Consider the following 14,848-nt stretch of genomic DNA (forward strand, 5'->3'; position numbering starts at 1 on the left):
TTACTTACAACCAACAAATTGCAGTTTTTGGCTGCAAGCTAACCCTGTTCTTTTAAGTCTGGAGAACCAGCTGTTTCTGATGAAAACCAGAATAAATTCCTATATTGAAAGTGTTAGAGAGGTGCCAGTATTATATTTCATTTAGATTACAGAAACAACTGTGTCTGAGCTTTGTTTTGGACGGGTGGACAACTAGTGGATATGGTTAGGGGGACAGGAAGATGTCTATTAAAAAATTATTCTGTAGTTTGCAATGCGGTTTCAAAAAAAATCCCTTTTCTGTGCACAGACATCGATATTTTCCATCTTGAGTTTGTCAAGAAGAGATTCATGTGGCTCATAAAGAAATTATGAAACCAGTTTTTTTTCTCTCCTGTTGAAACATGTTCATTCGGGGTTTTCCTGGTGATTTCACCTTATTATATTCATATAAGTTTCTGCATATCAGGAATCCTGGGGCATTGCCACTGCTTTGCATGAATGTGTTCAGCACACACAAACCAAGACTGCAGAGATTCAGGGCTTCCTCCAGAGAGAGGGAAGACTTGGGAATGGGACCATGTGAAAAGCAGGTCAGGGAATAAAGTAAGTGGGAGAGGTTTGAGAAGGGCTTTGGGGGTGCTGGGAAGGTCAGAGGGAGGACAAGGATGGTGGTAGGAAACTCCAGGGGAATAGGATGGACTGGAAAGGGTCAGACCCAGTGGGTGAGAGAGGTGACTGGGTAGTGGGTTAGAGGGGTTGTTACATTACTGAAGGGAAGAGGCTATTAAAACAGAAAGGGAGAAAAGGAAGGTAGGGACAGGGAAGAGTGGAGCATCAGGCAGAGAAGGTAAATAAACGTCAGTGAATAGACCTAACGAGACGTTTAGAAGGAAAATAAATGAAAAGCGAACTCCCAAAATCTCTTGCTGCAGGGCTCCTTGACTTGAAGTAGAAGGGGATTCACATAAATATTGACATCTAATTTATTAAGTCACAGACAAGTGCTAAAAAGCAGTATCTCATAAATTCTAGCAGGCTCTATGTAAGGAGTGCCCGTTTAAGTACATTAAATAAACACTTTGAAACCTTCTGATTTATTTTAATTATTCGGAGTCATCTGCTAATTCATCTTCTGGAACCATCCCAGCATCCTTTTTGAGAACCACTGATAATGATTTTGATTTTGATCCTGGTCATAACACTGATTAACAGAGTGTTACCTCATCTACCCTACACTTAAATGAGGTATTAAATTCTTTAGTATTTTAGAAGGAATTCTAATTTATCATTATTTCTATAAACCTAAGGAGAAACATGATTACACAACATTCATAACCACCTTCTTTTCTATTATGTTCCCTTCTGAAGTACTAGAAAGTGTTTTCAAGATGCGTGAGGAACTCTAATCTCAGGCTCAGTGCTGCAGATTAGTTCAAAAGTTCTCAAAAAATGCATGCTATAAATCCGGACAAATTCGCTGATAGTTTTTGACAGCTCTATATAGGAAAACACTAAAAGTCGGTAGGTTAGCGTAATATGATTTATATATACACCCAGTTCCCCTGTAATGTGAGTGTTGCATTCTTGCAAAACACCACATTTAAGGAAAACTCACTTTGTAGTACAGTAGTCCCTCAATATTCGCAGGAGACTTGGGTCGAAAATGTCCTGTGAATGAAATGAAACGGCAAATGCCATCTGCACCCAATGGCAGCTGCACTTAAAGCACTAAAAAGTTTATCCAACCACTCGCTGCCATTCGGCTTTCAGTGGTGGGAGTGGGCAGCCAACCACAAAAGCCACTGGGCCGCAGTTGCTGGGTACCAAAGAAACGGCAGACAGCCTGTAGCTGGACATATAGAGTTGGAGCCTGCAACCGTGAGCGTGGGTTTGGCCAACCTTGAAGAGGCAAAACTGTGAATCCAAAAATCCACAAAAGCCAAGGAAATGCTATACTTGCTGGGTCCAAGTGCTCTGCACATAGAAAGTATGTGATAAATGCCACTGGTCGGTCATACACATGAGCACAAATATTTTTTCCAAATGCCACTGGTCGGTCATACACATGAGCACAAATATTTTTTCCAACACTGCAATCTAAGCAGGTTTGCATTTTCAGGCAAACATTTCTGAATTCTGTAACAGCTTTGTAGCCAAGACACATAGTGTAAATAAGCATTATGACAGAACTGTGTGTGTACATAGTAAATATACAGGCCTACCACATGCCTCGCCTTGACTTGCTCTTCCAAAATGTGGGTGTGTTGTGAATGGCTGAGTCGTGGAGTGTTTTTTTCCGCAGATATGCGTGCAATTTGGCAGATTCCTTTCCAGAACCAGCCCTAGCCTTTTGATTATACCCTACAGAGAAGTAAAAATCACTTTCTTAATTTCTCCCTGCCACTCCCCCTCATTTGTTCCCCTTCCCTATTCCTAGGAGCTTTCCTGCCCCCCATCTCCTGACCCAGTGTCCAGATATTTGGTGGTTGTTTTTTTCACCTCATCCTTCCCCCAACATCCCACCCAAGCAAAGATTTGTGGCCTAGTGGATAGAGCATGAGTCTGGGAGTCGGAAGGACCTGGGTTCTAATTCCGGATCCACCATTTTGTTTCATACATTGTTGTATTTATTGAGTACTTTGTGCAGAGCACTGGACAAAACACATGGGAGAGTACAATATAGCAATGAGCAGACATATTCCCTGCCCACAGCGAGCTTACAGTCTAGGGTGGGGGAGACAGACATTAATATAAATATATGACAGATTTGTACATAAGTACCGTGTGGCTAGGGGGCGGGGGGAGAAGAAAGGGAGCAAGTGAGGGTGATGCAGAAAGGAGTGGGAGAAGAGGAAAGGGGAGCTTAGGGAAGGCTTCTTGAAGGAGATGCGCCTTCAATAAGGCATTGACGGGAAGGAGAGGAATTGTCTGTCGGATTTGAGGAGGGAGGGCATTCCAGGCCAGAGGCAGGTTGTGGGCAAAGAGTTGGTGGCGAGATAGATGAGATTGAGGCACACTGAGGTTTGCATTAGAGGAACGAAGTGTGTGGGCTGGGTTGTAGTTGGAGAGTAGCGAGATGAGGTAGGAGGGGACGAGTGCTTGACTGCTTTAAAGCCAATGATGAGGAGTTTTTGCTTGATGTGGAGGTGGATGGGCAGCCACTGGAGTTTTTTGAGGAATGGGGAGACATGTTCTAAATTTTTTTTGTAGAAAAATGATCCAGTCAGCAGAGTGAAATATGGATTGGAGTGAGGAGAGACAGGAGGCTGGAAGGTCGCAAGGAGACTGATACAGTAATATCCAGGCGGGATGGGATGAGTGATTGTATCAGCAGATCAACAGGGTAGCAGTTCGGATGAAGAGGGAAGAGCGGATTTTAGCAATGTTGTGAAGTGGAACCGGCAGGATTTAGTGATGGATGGATTATGTGGATTGAATGAGAGAGAGGAGTCAAGGATAACACCAAGGTTACAGGCTTGGAGACAGGATGGTGGAGCCATCAACAGTGATGGGAAAATCGGGGGAGGAGAGGGTTTGGGTGGGAAGATAAGCTCTGTTTTGAACATGAAAAATTTGAGGCGATGGGAGGACATTCAAGTCGAGATGTCTCGAAGGCAAGAGGAAATGTGGAATTGCAGAAAGGGAGAAAGATCAGGGCAAGAGATGTAGGCTTGGGTATCATCTAAATAGAGGTGGTAGTTGAAACCATGGTGGTGAGTGAGTTCTCTGTGTGACCTTAGTCAAGTCACTTAACTTATCTGTGCCTCAGTTGCCTCATCTGTAAAATGGGGATTGACTGAGCCCTAAGGACTGTGTATAACCTTTTCAGCTTTTATCTGCCTCAGCACTTAGCATAGAGCGTGGCACATAGCAAGCACTGAATAAAAACGGTGGTGAGCCTGTAGCAGCAGCTATTACTCTGGCCTGTCCCCATGTGTGTTCTTGCATCTCAATCTGGAAAGGGAAGAAAGGCTTGTGGGTGGGCACGCCTTGCCAGTGAGTTGAGAAAGGTCAGGAAGTATACGTAGCTCAAAGCTGTTGGAGAAGTGTTCGATCCAGCTGTGTTAGTGGTGATAACAGCAGAGAAGTCCTAAGCCCTTGCCAGGGTGCGATTCACTGTCAGTTTTTTCTATTTTCTATTCACTATTTTATATTGGTTTAATCTTTAATTTGCTGATATCCAGGCATCTTCCTAGTATATTAATTGGTATTGAATTGCAGATCCTTTGGTAAAGCATGAATAAACAGATGATTTTTATAGCTGCACAGAATCAGATCAGCTTGTTCTGGAGTTAAACCTATAGGAAGCATTAGGATCGTGCTTTATTGTTAGAACTCAGATACCCCAGTCCATCTTCTATAAATGACTGTTTTAAACCTTTTCTTTTCTCATTTATGGTAAATGAGAAATCACAGGCTGGCAGAAGTTAGCAGGGACTCAGAGTTACTCAAAGGCAGATCACATGTATCTTGCATTTTAAAGAACAATATTAATTTTATGTCTGTTAGTTTTTCATTATTAGCCAGATTTTAGCAAGTAGTCACCCTCAAAGTGGTGATAATGGCTGCAAGGGTAACCACAATGGTATTTTCTTTAAAAGCCATTGGTTTTAAGCGAGGCATGAGACATTCCTCTAAATGCTGTACTTAATTCCCTGCTATTTTGCCAGCATTAGAATTTGCTGTGTATGAGTATGTTTCATTTCATGTTTCATAACCTTATGCCTTAACATTTCAAAGTCTGCATACAGTTGTATATTTCATATTCAAGGGTTTCTTTCTACTCCCCATTCTTACTTTCTCATTTTGGCCATATCTGATTACTATTCATTCATTCAATAGTATTTATTGAGTGCTTACTATGTGCAGAGCACTGTACTAAGCGCTTGGGATGAACAAGTCGGCAACAGATAGAGACAGTCCCTGCCGTTTGACGGGCTTACAGTCTAATCGGGGGAGACGGACAGACAAGAACAATGGCAATAAATAGAGTCAAGGGGAAGAACATCTCGTAAAAACAATGGCAACTAAATAGAATCAAGGCGATGTACATTTCATTAAAATAAATAGGGTAATATATACAGTTGAGCAGACGAGTACAGTGCTGAGGGGATGGGAAGGGAGAGGGGGAGGAGCAGAGGGAAATGGGGGAAAAGAGGGTTAAGCTGCAGAGAGGTGAAGGGGTGGTGGTAGAGGGAGTAGAGGGAGAAGAGGAGCTCAGTCTGGGAAGGCCTCTTGGAGGAGGTGAGTTTTAAGTAGGGTTTTGAAGAGGGGAAGAGAATCAGTTTGGCGGAGGTAAGGAGGGAGGGCGTTCCAGGACCACAGGAGGACGTGGCCCAGGGGTCGATGGCTGTAGGAGAGGGTGAGAAGGAGAAAAAGGGGGACACAAAATTCAAGTAAAACATTTGGTGGAAAGTTAAAATTCTAGCTAATAGAAGATTGGTTTTGGTTTTGGGGTGGTTTTTTTCCCCAAAAAGCTGAACATTTAGGTTTATCCAGGAGATTTCCTTCCCTGTTACTTCAGGCAGTCAAAATATAATGCCATTTCATTGGTGCTTTGATATGTTGATTGATTACCCTATTTGATAACTAAAACATAAAACATATGCTTTTAAAACTGTCATATCACTAACCCAGGAACCAAAATTCACATTGTTATTTTCCATAGCCCCCATTTTTGAGCTGGAAAACTCATTTCAAAATTAAGTGAAATGGCTTTCCCAAAAGTACACAGTAAATCAATGCTGGCACTTAGAATGGGACCATCTAGAACTTTTTAGACTCTCAGGAAGCACTTTACATTAACTCTCAATGGCTTAAAAACATCTATTTAAGTGAAATTCATATGCTTAATGATGAGGTGTAGCACACCTATCCATAGGTTTATAAGAGGCCTAATTATGTTTCAGTATGGATAGTGATTCTTGCTCAGTCACTTAGAGTACTTTTATTTGGTAATAGCACTGATTTTTTTCCCCCTCGATTGAATTAGCATCATCTAAGGAATCAAAAAAATGTGTGGGACAATATAGTTTTGAATTTGCTGATTGTAATCTGAAAGTAGGGATGGTCACCCATAAATTGGTTTGTAATTTTTACTCAAATTAGAGAATTAGTAATTAATGTGTCTTAAGAAAAGTACTAATTATACTTCTATAATATAGGGGTTACATTCCTGTTAAAGATAAAATATTGAAGTTAATTACATGGCAAAGGTTGAATATTGCATTAATGAACTAATCCTAAAATGCTATGCTATTGCTCTTTTTGCAAGAAAATGTATATTATATTTCAAATAATGATTTGAGTTCATGGCTAGAGTCCCCATGAAAAAGCCATTATGAAAAGTTTTCATCGCTTACAAAATTCACTGACAGTTGGTGACAGTGGAGGAATGAAGACGGCATATAATTCTGAACAAGGGAGATAACTTGGTCTCCAACCAGATTGTCCAGTTAGACCCAGGACCTGCTTGGGCAGCTGGGGGAAATTACCCTAATAGAGGGGCCTGAAAATGATAGAATTGCAAACTGTGGGTGCTTCAGCAGGGGAAAAGGTCACAATCAGGTTCACAGCTGGGCAGAGTGTAAAAATCTTCCCATGGGAATTCACTAAGTAGGTAGGCCACTTGAGAATAATAGAAAACCAACTGTAGATCATTCTTAATTTATACTGGCACTCAGTCATGGGACTAATTTCAGACCTATTGGGGGAGCCATAGGAATTATTCCAGAGCCCCAACGTCTTCTTGAATGAGGTGTGACATGCTGATTGCATCCGTGATATAGCCCAAATCAATCAGGATCAAAGTCAGGAGGCCTGGCACAGGGTGTAGAAGAGTTTATGTCTCTATCCTAAGTCATAGCCAGGAAGCAGCTAACCAATCCAAGAGATGCTGGAGTATTGCTTCCCTTACCCCCCCCCCCACCTCTGCCTTAGGCAGGCAGCCCTCTAATTGAGTTTCTTTCCATTCTAGCTGTCCACTTCCATTGGCACAGGACAAAAATATTGACCCAGTACAAGTCAGAGGATATGCTGATTTGGCCATCTTCTGAATTGTATAACCATACAGTGCAGATTCTCTTTCTCATCTATGCAGTTCCACTTCTAAGAGAATTGGTAAAATCCCAAATTGAACCAAGGAATTTCTTCTTTACACCCTTCCTGTCTGAATCTCAGGGTGCCCAAGTTTGGCCATAAGCTTGCATTTGCTCTGGGCTCTGACAAGTACCTGGCCAAGACTAGCATCTTTGTCCCATTGTGAAATCTGGTCCGGAGTGGGGAAAGAGATGCTGCAGTTTAGATTGGTTTCATTTCTCAAGGCAGTTGGGGACAGAACTGGGAATCCCTCCTAGGAGGGACAGTGCCTGCCTGCCCCCCCACTTAAAAAAAAATATTATTTGTTAAGCACTAACCTGTGTGCCAGGCACAGTTCTAAGCACCGGGGTAGATACAAGATAATCAGGTTGGCCACAGTCTTAACCTCCATTTTACAGGTACATAACTGAGGCACAGAGAAGTGACCTGCTTGAGTTCACACAATCCTTATGCTGCTCAATACTTGGTCTCCTCTCTTTCCATCTCTATTCCCCAACTAAAAAGTCTCACTAGGTGAAATTCTAATCATCAGAATACTGGGAGAGGAGTTGATTTGCAGTACCATCCATTTCATCTCTCTCAGTACAAGTTAAAAACTGTTGTTAGAGGTGATTCTAATTGAAATTTGGTACACAGTAGCTAGAACCTAGATGCAGCATTTCTAGCAACATAAAATTAACTATATGCATTTTATCTTTTTTAGTTACTGAGTCGAAAAGACAAAACTACCTTTGAAAAGTTGGAATATGTTATGAGTAAAGAAGATAATTACAAAAGACTTAGGGATTATATCAACAGCTTGAAGATGACACCTTGCATTCCATATTTAGGTAAGCTATATTACTTGGTTTCTAATACCATTTGTGGTTTTGTATATGGTTTCTTGAATAATATGAAAAATACTTGAAAAACGAATTTCTGATTCGTACTAAAGCTGAAATTCTTGTAAGGAAAATATTAAATATGTGTGTAGTTAGAAAAATAGTCTGGCAACAGGAAGAAATTACTTCAATAGGAAATTATTCTTTCCCCTTGAATAGTCTTAAAGTTATACATAGAGTATCAGTTTTCCTGAAGATGGTTATACCTTATGTTGTGCAGATATAATAATTGATTCATGGTACAGCATTTAAAGATTGTTATGCATGGTTGCACTCAAGATGCAGTCAGTGACTGTGCTTAAATTTTTAAATTATAATGTCTTAGATTCTAATTGCAGAGGTGGAGTTGACTGTATGGTCGATCTGTTTTTGATAATGAGGAATTTGAGATTTATATCATCTAGCACATTATTGCTTAATGTGATTAAGTTACTTTGCAAAGTCTGTAAAAAAAAATAGGACTATTGTTTTGCACAAATTTATTGAATTACTTGGCTAAAAGACACTAGCACCTTGGTGATAGGAATAACCACATAGTGTATATGTACTTTGGAGGAAAACCTTAAATCCATTTAAAATTTCTAATGCATTTCAAAATGTTTCTTTATGTTTGTCAGTTATTGGTGCTATTTGTGCAACTGCTTTTAACACTCTAATAAGGCTACCAGAAATCTTTTCCCCCCCCAAGTAAGTCCTTGGATATAGATTTTCAAGTATGTTGCTTATTGAATTAAAGGACACAGGCAATGATATAATAATAATAACAATGATAATAGTATTCAGCACCCACTACATGCCAAATACTGTACTAAGCGCTGGGGTAGAAAACAAGCAAATCAAGTTGGACACATTCCCTGTCCCATGTGGAGCTCACAGTCCTAATCCCCATTTTGCAGATGAGGTAACTGAGATCCAGAGAAGTGAAGTGACTTGCCCAAGGTCACATAGCAGACAAGTGGCAGAACTGGGATTAGAACCTTCTGTCTCACAGGCCATGCTCTATCCACTACACCATGTTGCTTCCCTGATATACTATTAGGTTAGTAGTCTGTCCAGCTGAGTGTACTATATCTCTGAATCACCAAAGGAAACTTGTATGTAAAGTTTGAACAGTGTGATCCCTCAGGTTAACTTTGTCTCCAATAACCTACCAATCACATTTTGCCTCTCATGCTCTTAAATATCCTCACTTACTCTCCTTTGAACATCTCCCAGCTTCTGTCCATGCCTCAAGTCAATCAATCAGTCATATTGTGTGCTTACTGTGTGCAGAGCACTGTACTAAGCACTTAGGAGAGTACGGTATACTAATGTTGGAGGCATGTTCCCTGCCCACACAAGCTTCATAAGGTCAGTACAGCAGCAGAACTGAAGAAAATCATGGCTTAGAGGAGAGAACGTGATTGGGAGTCCAGGGACCTGGGTTCTATTCTGGCTCTGCCACTTGCCTCCAAAGTACCCTTGAGCAAATCATTTAACTTACCCATGTCTCTGTTTCCTCATCTTTAAGATGGAGATGAAGTACCACAGTTATGTTTGATATAATCATCATCATTTATTAGAATTTAAACCAGCTCTGGTGGTGCCACGTATGACTTGCGTGTAGGTGATGGCTTGCTGATAAGGTCATTTTTTCTTCACCTTTTCCCTCCCAGTGATGGGGAGGCAGACAGGGGGCTGGCTTGGGGTGTTGTTCCCCTTCCTGCCTGGATCTCTTCCTGTACCTTCTAACTCTGTCCCATTTCCACCTTTGATGCAACATTAATGCTTAATGTGATCCTCTAGTCATTTTGGGGACCGAGAGGCAGAGTTCTAACTCTTTTGGAAAAGGAAAAATTTGCTGGAGCATAAGAGAAAAAATATCATTTAATAGAAATGTTTTAAAACAGCAAGAAAAGTGGAAATACGTGAAGCCAACTAATTTCCCCTCCGCTGATTTAAATGGGCCTCACTATAATACATTAATGTGTTGAATCTAGAGGCCAAATATTAAGTTAAAAAAACAAAATTACACAAACATTTAAGATCAATTGTTAAAGTGTGTTATAGGCTTTCCTACTTAAGTGAATAGCATATTTTGTTGATGTCTGACTTTTTGACTCTGCTTGACATAGCCAGCAATTTATAAAGTAGCTTATTCCATCCATTCACCTCCATTAGAAATCAGTATTGAAAAAGAGATTAGGCCTGCTTCTTTGGAGAATTGAATATGACATTCAGAGAATTACAATATCTCTCTGGCATACTTCATTATAGTTAAATGTCTTAAAAACAGTGAAAGTGTTTTAAAGAAGCTATCTTATCAAGTTAGACTTTTTTTTAGCAAAGCAATTTAATATTACAAGCCTTTGTTCTCTAAATGACATGTGAACACTGTCCTTTGCCTGACTTCTAAGTACACTTTAAATAATACTTTTGAAGGTAGATGAATTAATTACAATCCCAAATTCTTGACTTTCAAAAAAAAGTAAAGATGCTGCCTATATAAATCACACCTTTTGACTTTATTTTCCAGTTCTCCCTCTTGCTAATGTGATAAAATCAAAAATATGTGGTTTCTACTGAAAATATATTGATAGAAGTATAGCCAAATTGTAATTGTTCCTCTTAAATAAGGGACAAGAATAGCATGAAAAATCTGTAGGCAATTCCAAAAATTCATTATCTGGTTGTCTGCAGTAAAAACCTATTCCTTCACCCCAACTAATTTTTTTTTTACTAAAGCTGTTAACATTTAACACAATTTTGAGCTTCTAGTATTTTTGTTTGCCCTGCCAGCATGTTAATAGAAATGCTCAAGAGGTGAAAAATAGCTCAACAGATGTATTTACTGAAACTGCTGTGGGCAGAGGACTGTACTAAGTGCTCAGGAGAATACAACAGAATTAGGAGACATGATTCCTGCCCTCAAGGAAGTCGTTTACAATCTAGTGGGCAGGGGCAGACAGACACTAAAATAAACTATAAGTGTGAAGTAAAAAAGTATAAAGTTCTGTACACAAGTGCCACAGGGGCCAGGTCAGGGAAGGGTGAATACCCAAGTGTTTAAGATAGCATGCAAATATTAAAAGTGGCAGTAGGAGAGATATAAGGTGAGAGACTAGAAATCAATCCAGTCACCTGGGGGACTTTTGATTTCAGAAGGGCTTTTAAGCTGGGGAGACCAGTGGTCTGTCTTATGTAAAGAGGAAAGGAGTTCCAGGTCCGGGGTAGGTGCCAGCCAAGAGGTCAGACAAAAATGGGGCACAGCTAGTATATTGGAGGGAATGAAGTGTGTGGGTGTAGTGGGAAGATAATATATTGACATCCTCGAAGCCAGTGGTTAAGAGTTAATGCTTGCTGCAGGGAGGACTGGGGAAATGTGTGTAGAATGACATTTTAGAAAGACATCCTGGGCAGCAGAATGAAATGTGGAGTGGAGAGGGGAAGGGACTGGAGGCAGCATGTGTTTTCTTTGGGAAGGCTAATTCAGTAAAGAAGCTGGGATATGACAGGTGCCTGACCAATGAGGTGGCTGTTTGGGTGCGTGGCTCAGTGGAAAGAGCACGGGCTTTGGAGTCAGAGTTCATGGGTTTGAATCCCAGCTTGGCCACTTGTCAGCTGTGTGACTTTGGGCAAGTCACTTAACTTCTCTGTGCCTCAGTTACCTCATCTGTAAAATGGGGATTAAGACTGTGAGCCCCACGTGGGACAACCTGACTCCCCTGTGACGACCCCAGCGCTTAGAACAGTGCTCGGCACATAGTAAGCGCTTAACAAATACCAACATTATTATTATTATTATTGGGTGGAGAACAGGAAGCGGATTTTCGAAATGTCGTGGAAGAGCCACCGACAGGATTTGGAGTCAGCCTAAATGTGAGAGTTGAAAGATAGGGAAGATTCAATGGTACAGGCTTGAAAGGCAGGAAAAATGGTGGTGGTGTCAACTGTAATGTGAAAATTAGGTGGAGGAGAGGATTTAAGAGTCAGATGAAAAGTTCAGTTTTGGAAATATTGAGCTTGAAGTGCATGGGGCATCTGTGTAGCGGTGACCTGAAATTGAAAAGAAGTTGGGGCTTGTGAGTAGATATGGGTGTCCTCACTTAATACATTTTAGTCACAAGTTGAGCAGAAGTAATTTAACAGTTCCTCAGTAAGGCTCACGGTATATTGGCTTTATTTTTCTAGGTTTTTTGACTCTTTTACATAGCAACTTCGAGAATTAAAATGTTCCAAATTGAACTGCAAAATCTTTAACTTTAAACAGCTCCACCACATGTCTGCTGTGTGACCATGGCAAGCCACTAAATTTCCATGTGCCTCAGTTACCTCATCTGTAAAATGGGAATTAAGACTGAGCCATATGTGGGACAGGAGCTTTATCCAACCTGATATTTACGCCAGTATTTACCCTTGTATTAACCCCAGTGCTTAGTGCAGTGCCTAGCAAATAGTAAGTGCTCAACAAGTACCAAAAAAGAAAGCTTTAATGCATTAGAAAATACTGGCATAAAATTTCAATTCCCACTTGAGGATTACTCTGACTACTATAGGTTGTGTCTAAACTGAATGTGAAATTTCTAACCACACCAAAAGATGTCAATTACTCATGTTTTTGGGAGCATATCCAGAGTTTCTCAAGAAGTGCTTTTGAACCAGTCTTGCTCCATTTGAGTTACATGAAAACAGCTCATAGGTGTTTAGACAGATAATAGGAAACAGTATATCATCCAATTGACTTGCATCATCATTGTACATTAGAAAGAGCTTTTGGGACTATAAGAAACAGATAACTTACCTGACAGAAAATATGATAGTGGATGTGAAAGAAAGGAATATAACAGATGCTAAAATGAAAAAAACAATTTCTGACAATTCTTATTCCTAAAATGAAGTGTATTACCCAAAGAAGAAGTATGGCCTAGTGGGAAGAATGAGTTCCTCCAAGTCAGAGGACCTGGGTTCTAATTCTGGCTCCACCAGTCCTAATGTGTCACCTTGGGCAAGCCGCAGCATGGCTCAGTGGAAAGAGCTTGGGCTTGGGAGTCAGAGGTCATGGGTTCGAATGCCGGCTCTGCCACTTGTCAGCTGGGTGACTGGGCAAGTCACTTAACTTCTCTGTGCCTGTTACCTCATCTGTAAATGGGATTAACTGTGAGCCTCACATGGGACAACCTGATTACCCTAAATCTACCCCAGCACTTAGAACAGTGCTCTGCACATAGTAAAGTCTTAACAAATACCAACATTATTATTATTATTATTGTTAACTTCTCTGTACTTCAGTTTCCTTAACTGTAAAATGGGTTTAAGTACCCGTTCTTCTGTGGGACAGGGACTGTGTTCTTCCCAGTTAAACATGAATCTCCCTCAGCATTTAGTGCTTGACAATAGTCAGCGCTTACCAAATAACATCATAATAATAAAATGCTGAATTTAGTGCTAGCAGAATTAAATGTCATTCAAACAAATTGCAGGAGTGCTCTCTCTCTCTCTCTCTCTCTCTGTGTATATGTAATTTTGGCTTGCACTATAAAATAAAATATAAAAATGTTGGTTTTTACTCAAGCTAGGATCAGTTGTTCTGGACAGTACAGGGAAAATTCCTTAGACTAAGGGTGCAAATATTCATCTGGAGAGAACTGACCTGGCAAATCATAAGGAAAAAACTTTGCTTCATATGAGGAATAGTTCCCTAAATCTGAAAATCATTAAAATTTCTCATTTGTACTTGTCATACATTGGAAACCATCCTTCAGAGGCTCTACTGGGGGATTTGGCACATGCTTTTTTCATTTTGCTGTAGAGATAGAGTGGAACAGTGTTCTAAACACTGGTGTAAACCTTGATAAATAGTCTTCCATATGTAGTCCTGGTCATCGTTCCTATTTCACTTGTTTCACTCTGTTCCTCCTATCTGAAATGTTTTGTTGTCTCTCTCCCTCACTAAGTTATAAGCTTCTTGAAGGTAGAGATCATGTCTACTGATTCTGTTTGGACTCTCTTAGTACAGGGCTCTGCCTGCAGAAGCTATTCCATAAATAATCCTGATGAATTAAGCTGGTCTAATGTAAACTTTTCTGTATGTAATGCCAAGACACAATTAAAGCAAACTCCCTTATGAAACTATTTCTAGGTAGCTGTTGAATTTTAATGCTGTTACTCTTTACAGAGTACAGTACTTTACAGTACAGTACAGTACAGTACTTTACAGTAACAGTAACAGTGAGAAGCAGCGTGGTGCAGTGGAAAGAGCACGGGCTTTGGAGTCAGGGCTCATGAGTTCGAATCCCAGCTCTGCCACTTGTCAGCTGTGTGACTGTGGGCAAGTCACTTAACTTCTCTGTGCCTCAGTTCCCTCATCTGTAAAATGGGGATTAAGACTGTGAGCCCCACGTGGGACAACCTGATTCCCCTGTGTCTACCCCAGCGCTTAGAACAGTGCTCTGCACATAGTAAGCGCTTAACAAATACCAACATTATTATTTACAGAATGCTGTGACTTTGAGGTAGCAATGAAAAATTTACCTCTTAAGCATTTCCCTTGTCCTCCCTTTGAAGTATTTTAATCATAGACCATTTTCAGTTTAGTTTAGATAATGCCAGATCTTTAGCACAGGTAATGGCATCTTGAGTGTGTTAGCAGGGAGTGCCTTTTTGCTAAGATGTTGTTGTAATAGTCGTAGTAGTATTTATTAAGGGCTTACTGTGTGCAGAGCACTGTACTAAGCATTGAGAGAGAATACAAAGATGGGAATTAGATATGGTCCTTGTCCCTGGCGAGGGGCAGACACAATCTAAAATGTGAAAGATAAAATAGGAAAACTAAGTATTATGTTTACATGTTTACACAAACATCTTAAAATTTGGATTCACTGACACTTGATTATGTAATTATATCATGT

At 40.3% G+C, this 14,848-nt stretch overlaps 1 protein-coding gene across 6 annotated transcripts in view; it reads left to right on the top strand.

Moving 5' to 3' along the window:
* RALGPS2 (Ral GEF with PH domain and SH3 binding motif 2) overlaps positions 1 to 14,848 on the top strand; it is a 137,006-nt gene that overhangs the window by 48,133 nt on the left and 74,025 nt on the right. For all 6 annotated transcript variants that reach the window (XM_039914331.1, XM_029081146.2, XM_029081147.2 and 3 more), the window contains one exon: positions 7,784 to 7,910. In XM_039914331.1, coding sequence (XP_039770265.1) covers positions 7,784 to 7,910 — 127 coding nt within the window. The remainder of the gene's footprint in view (positions 1 to 7,783; positions 7,911 to 14,848) is intronic.

The sequence above is a fragment of the Ornithorhynchus anatinus genome, chromosome 16, assembly GCF_004115215.2.
Source record: "Ornithorhynchus anatinus isolate Pmale09 chromosome 16, mOrnAna1.pri.v4, whole genome shotgun sequence".
Classification (NCBI taxonomy): Eukaryota; Metazoa; Chordata; class Mammalia; order Monotremata; family Ornithorhynchidae; genus Ornithorhynchus; species Ornithorhynchus anatinus.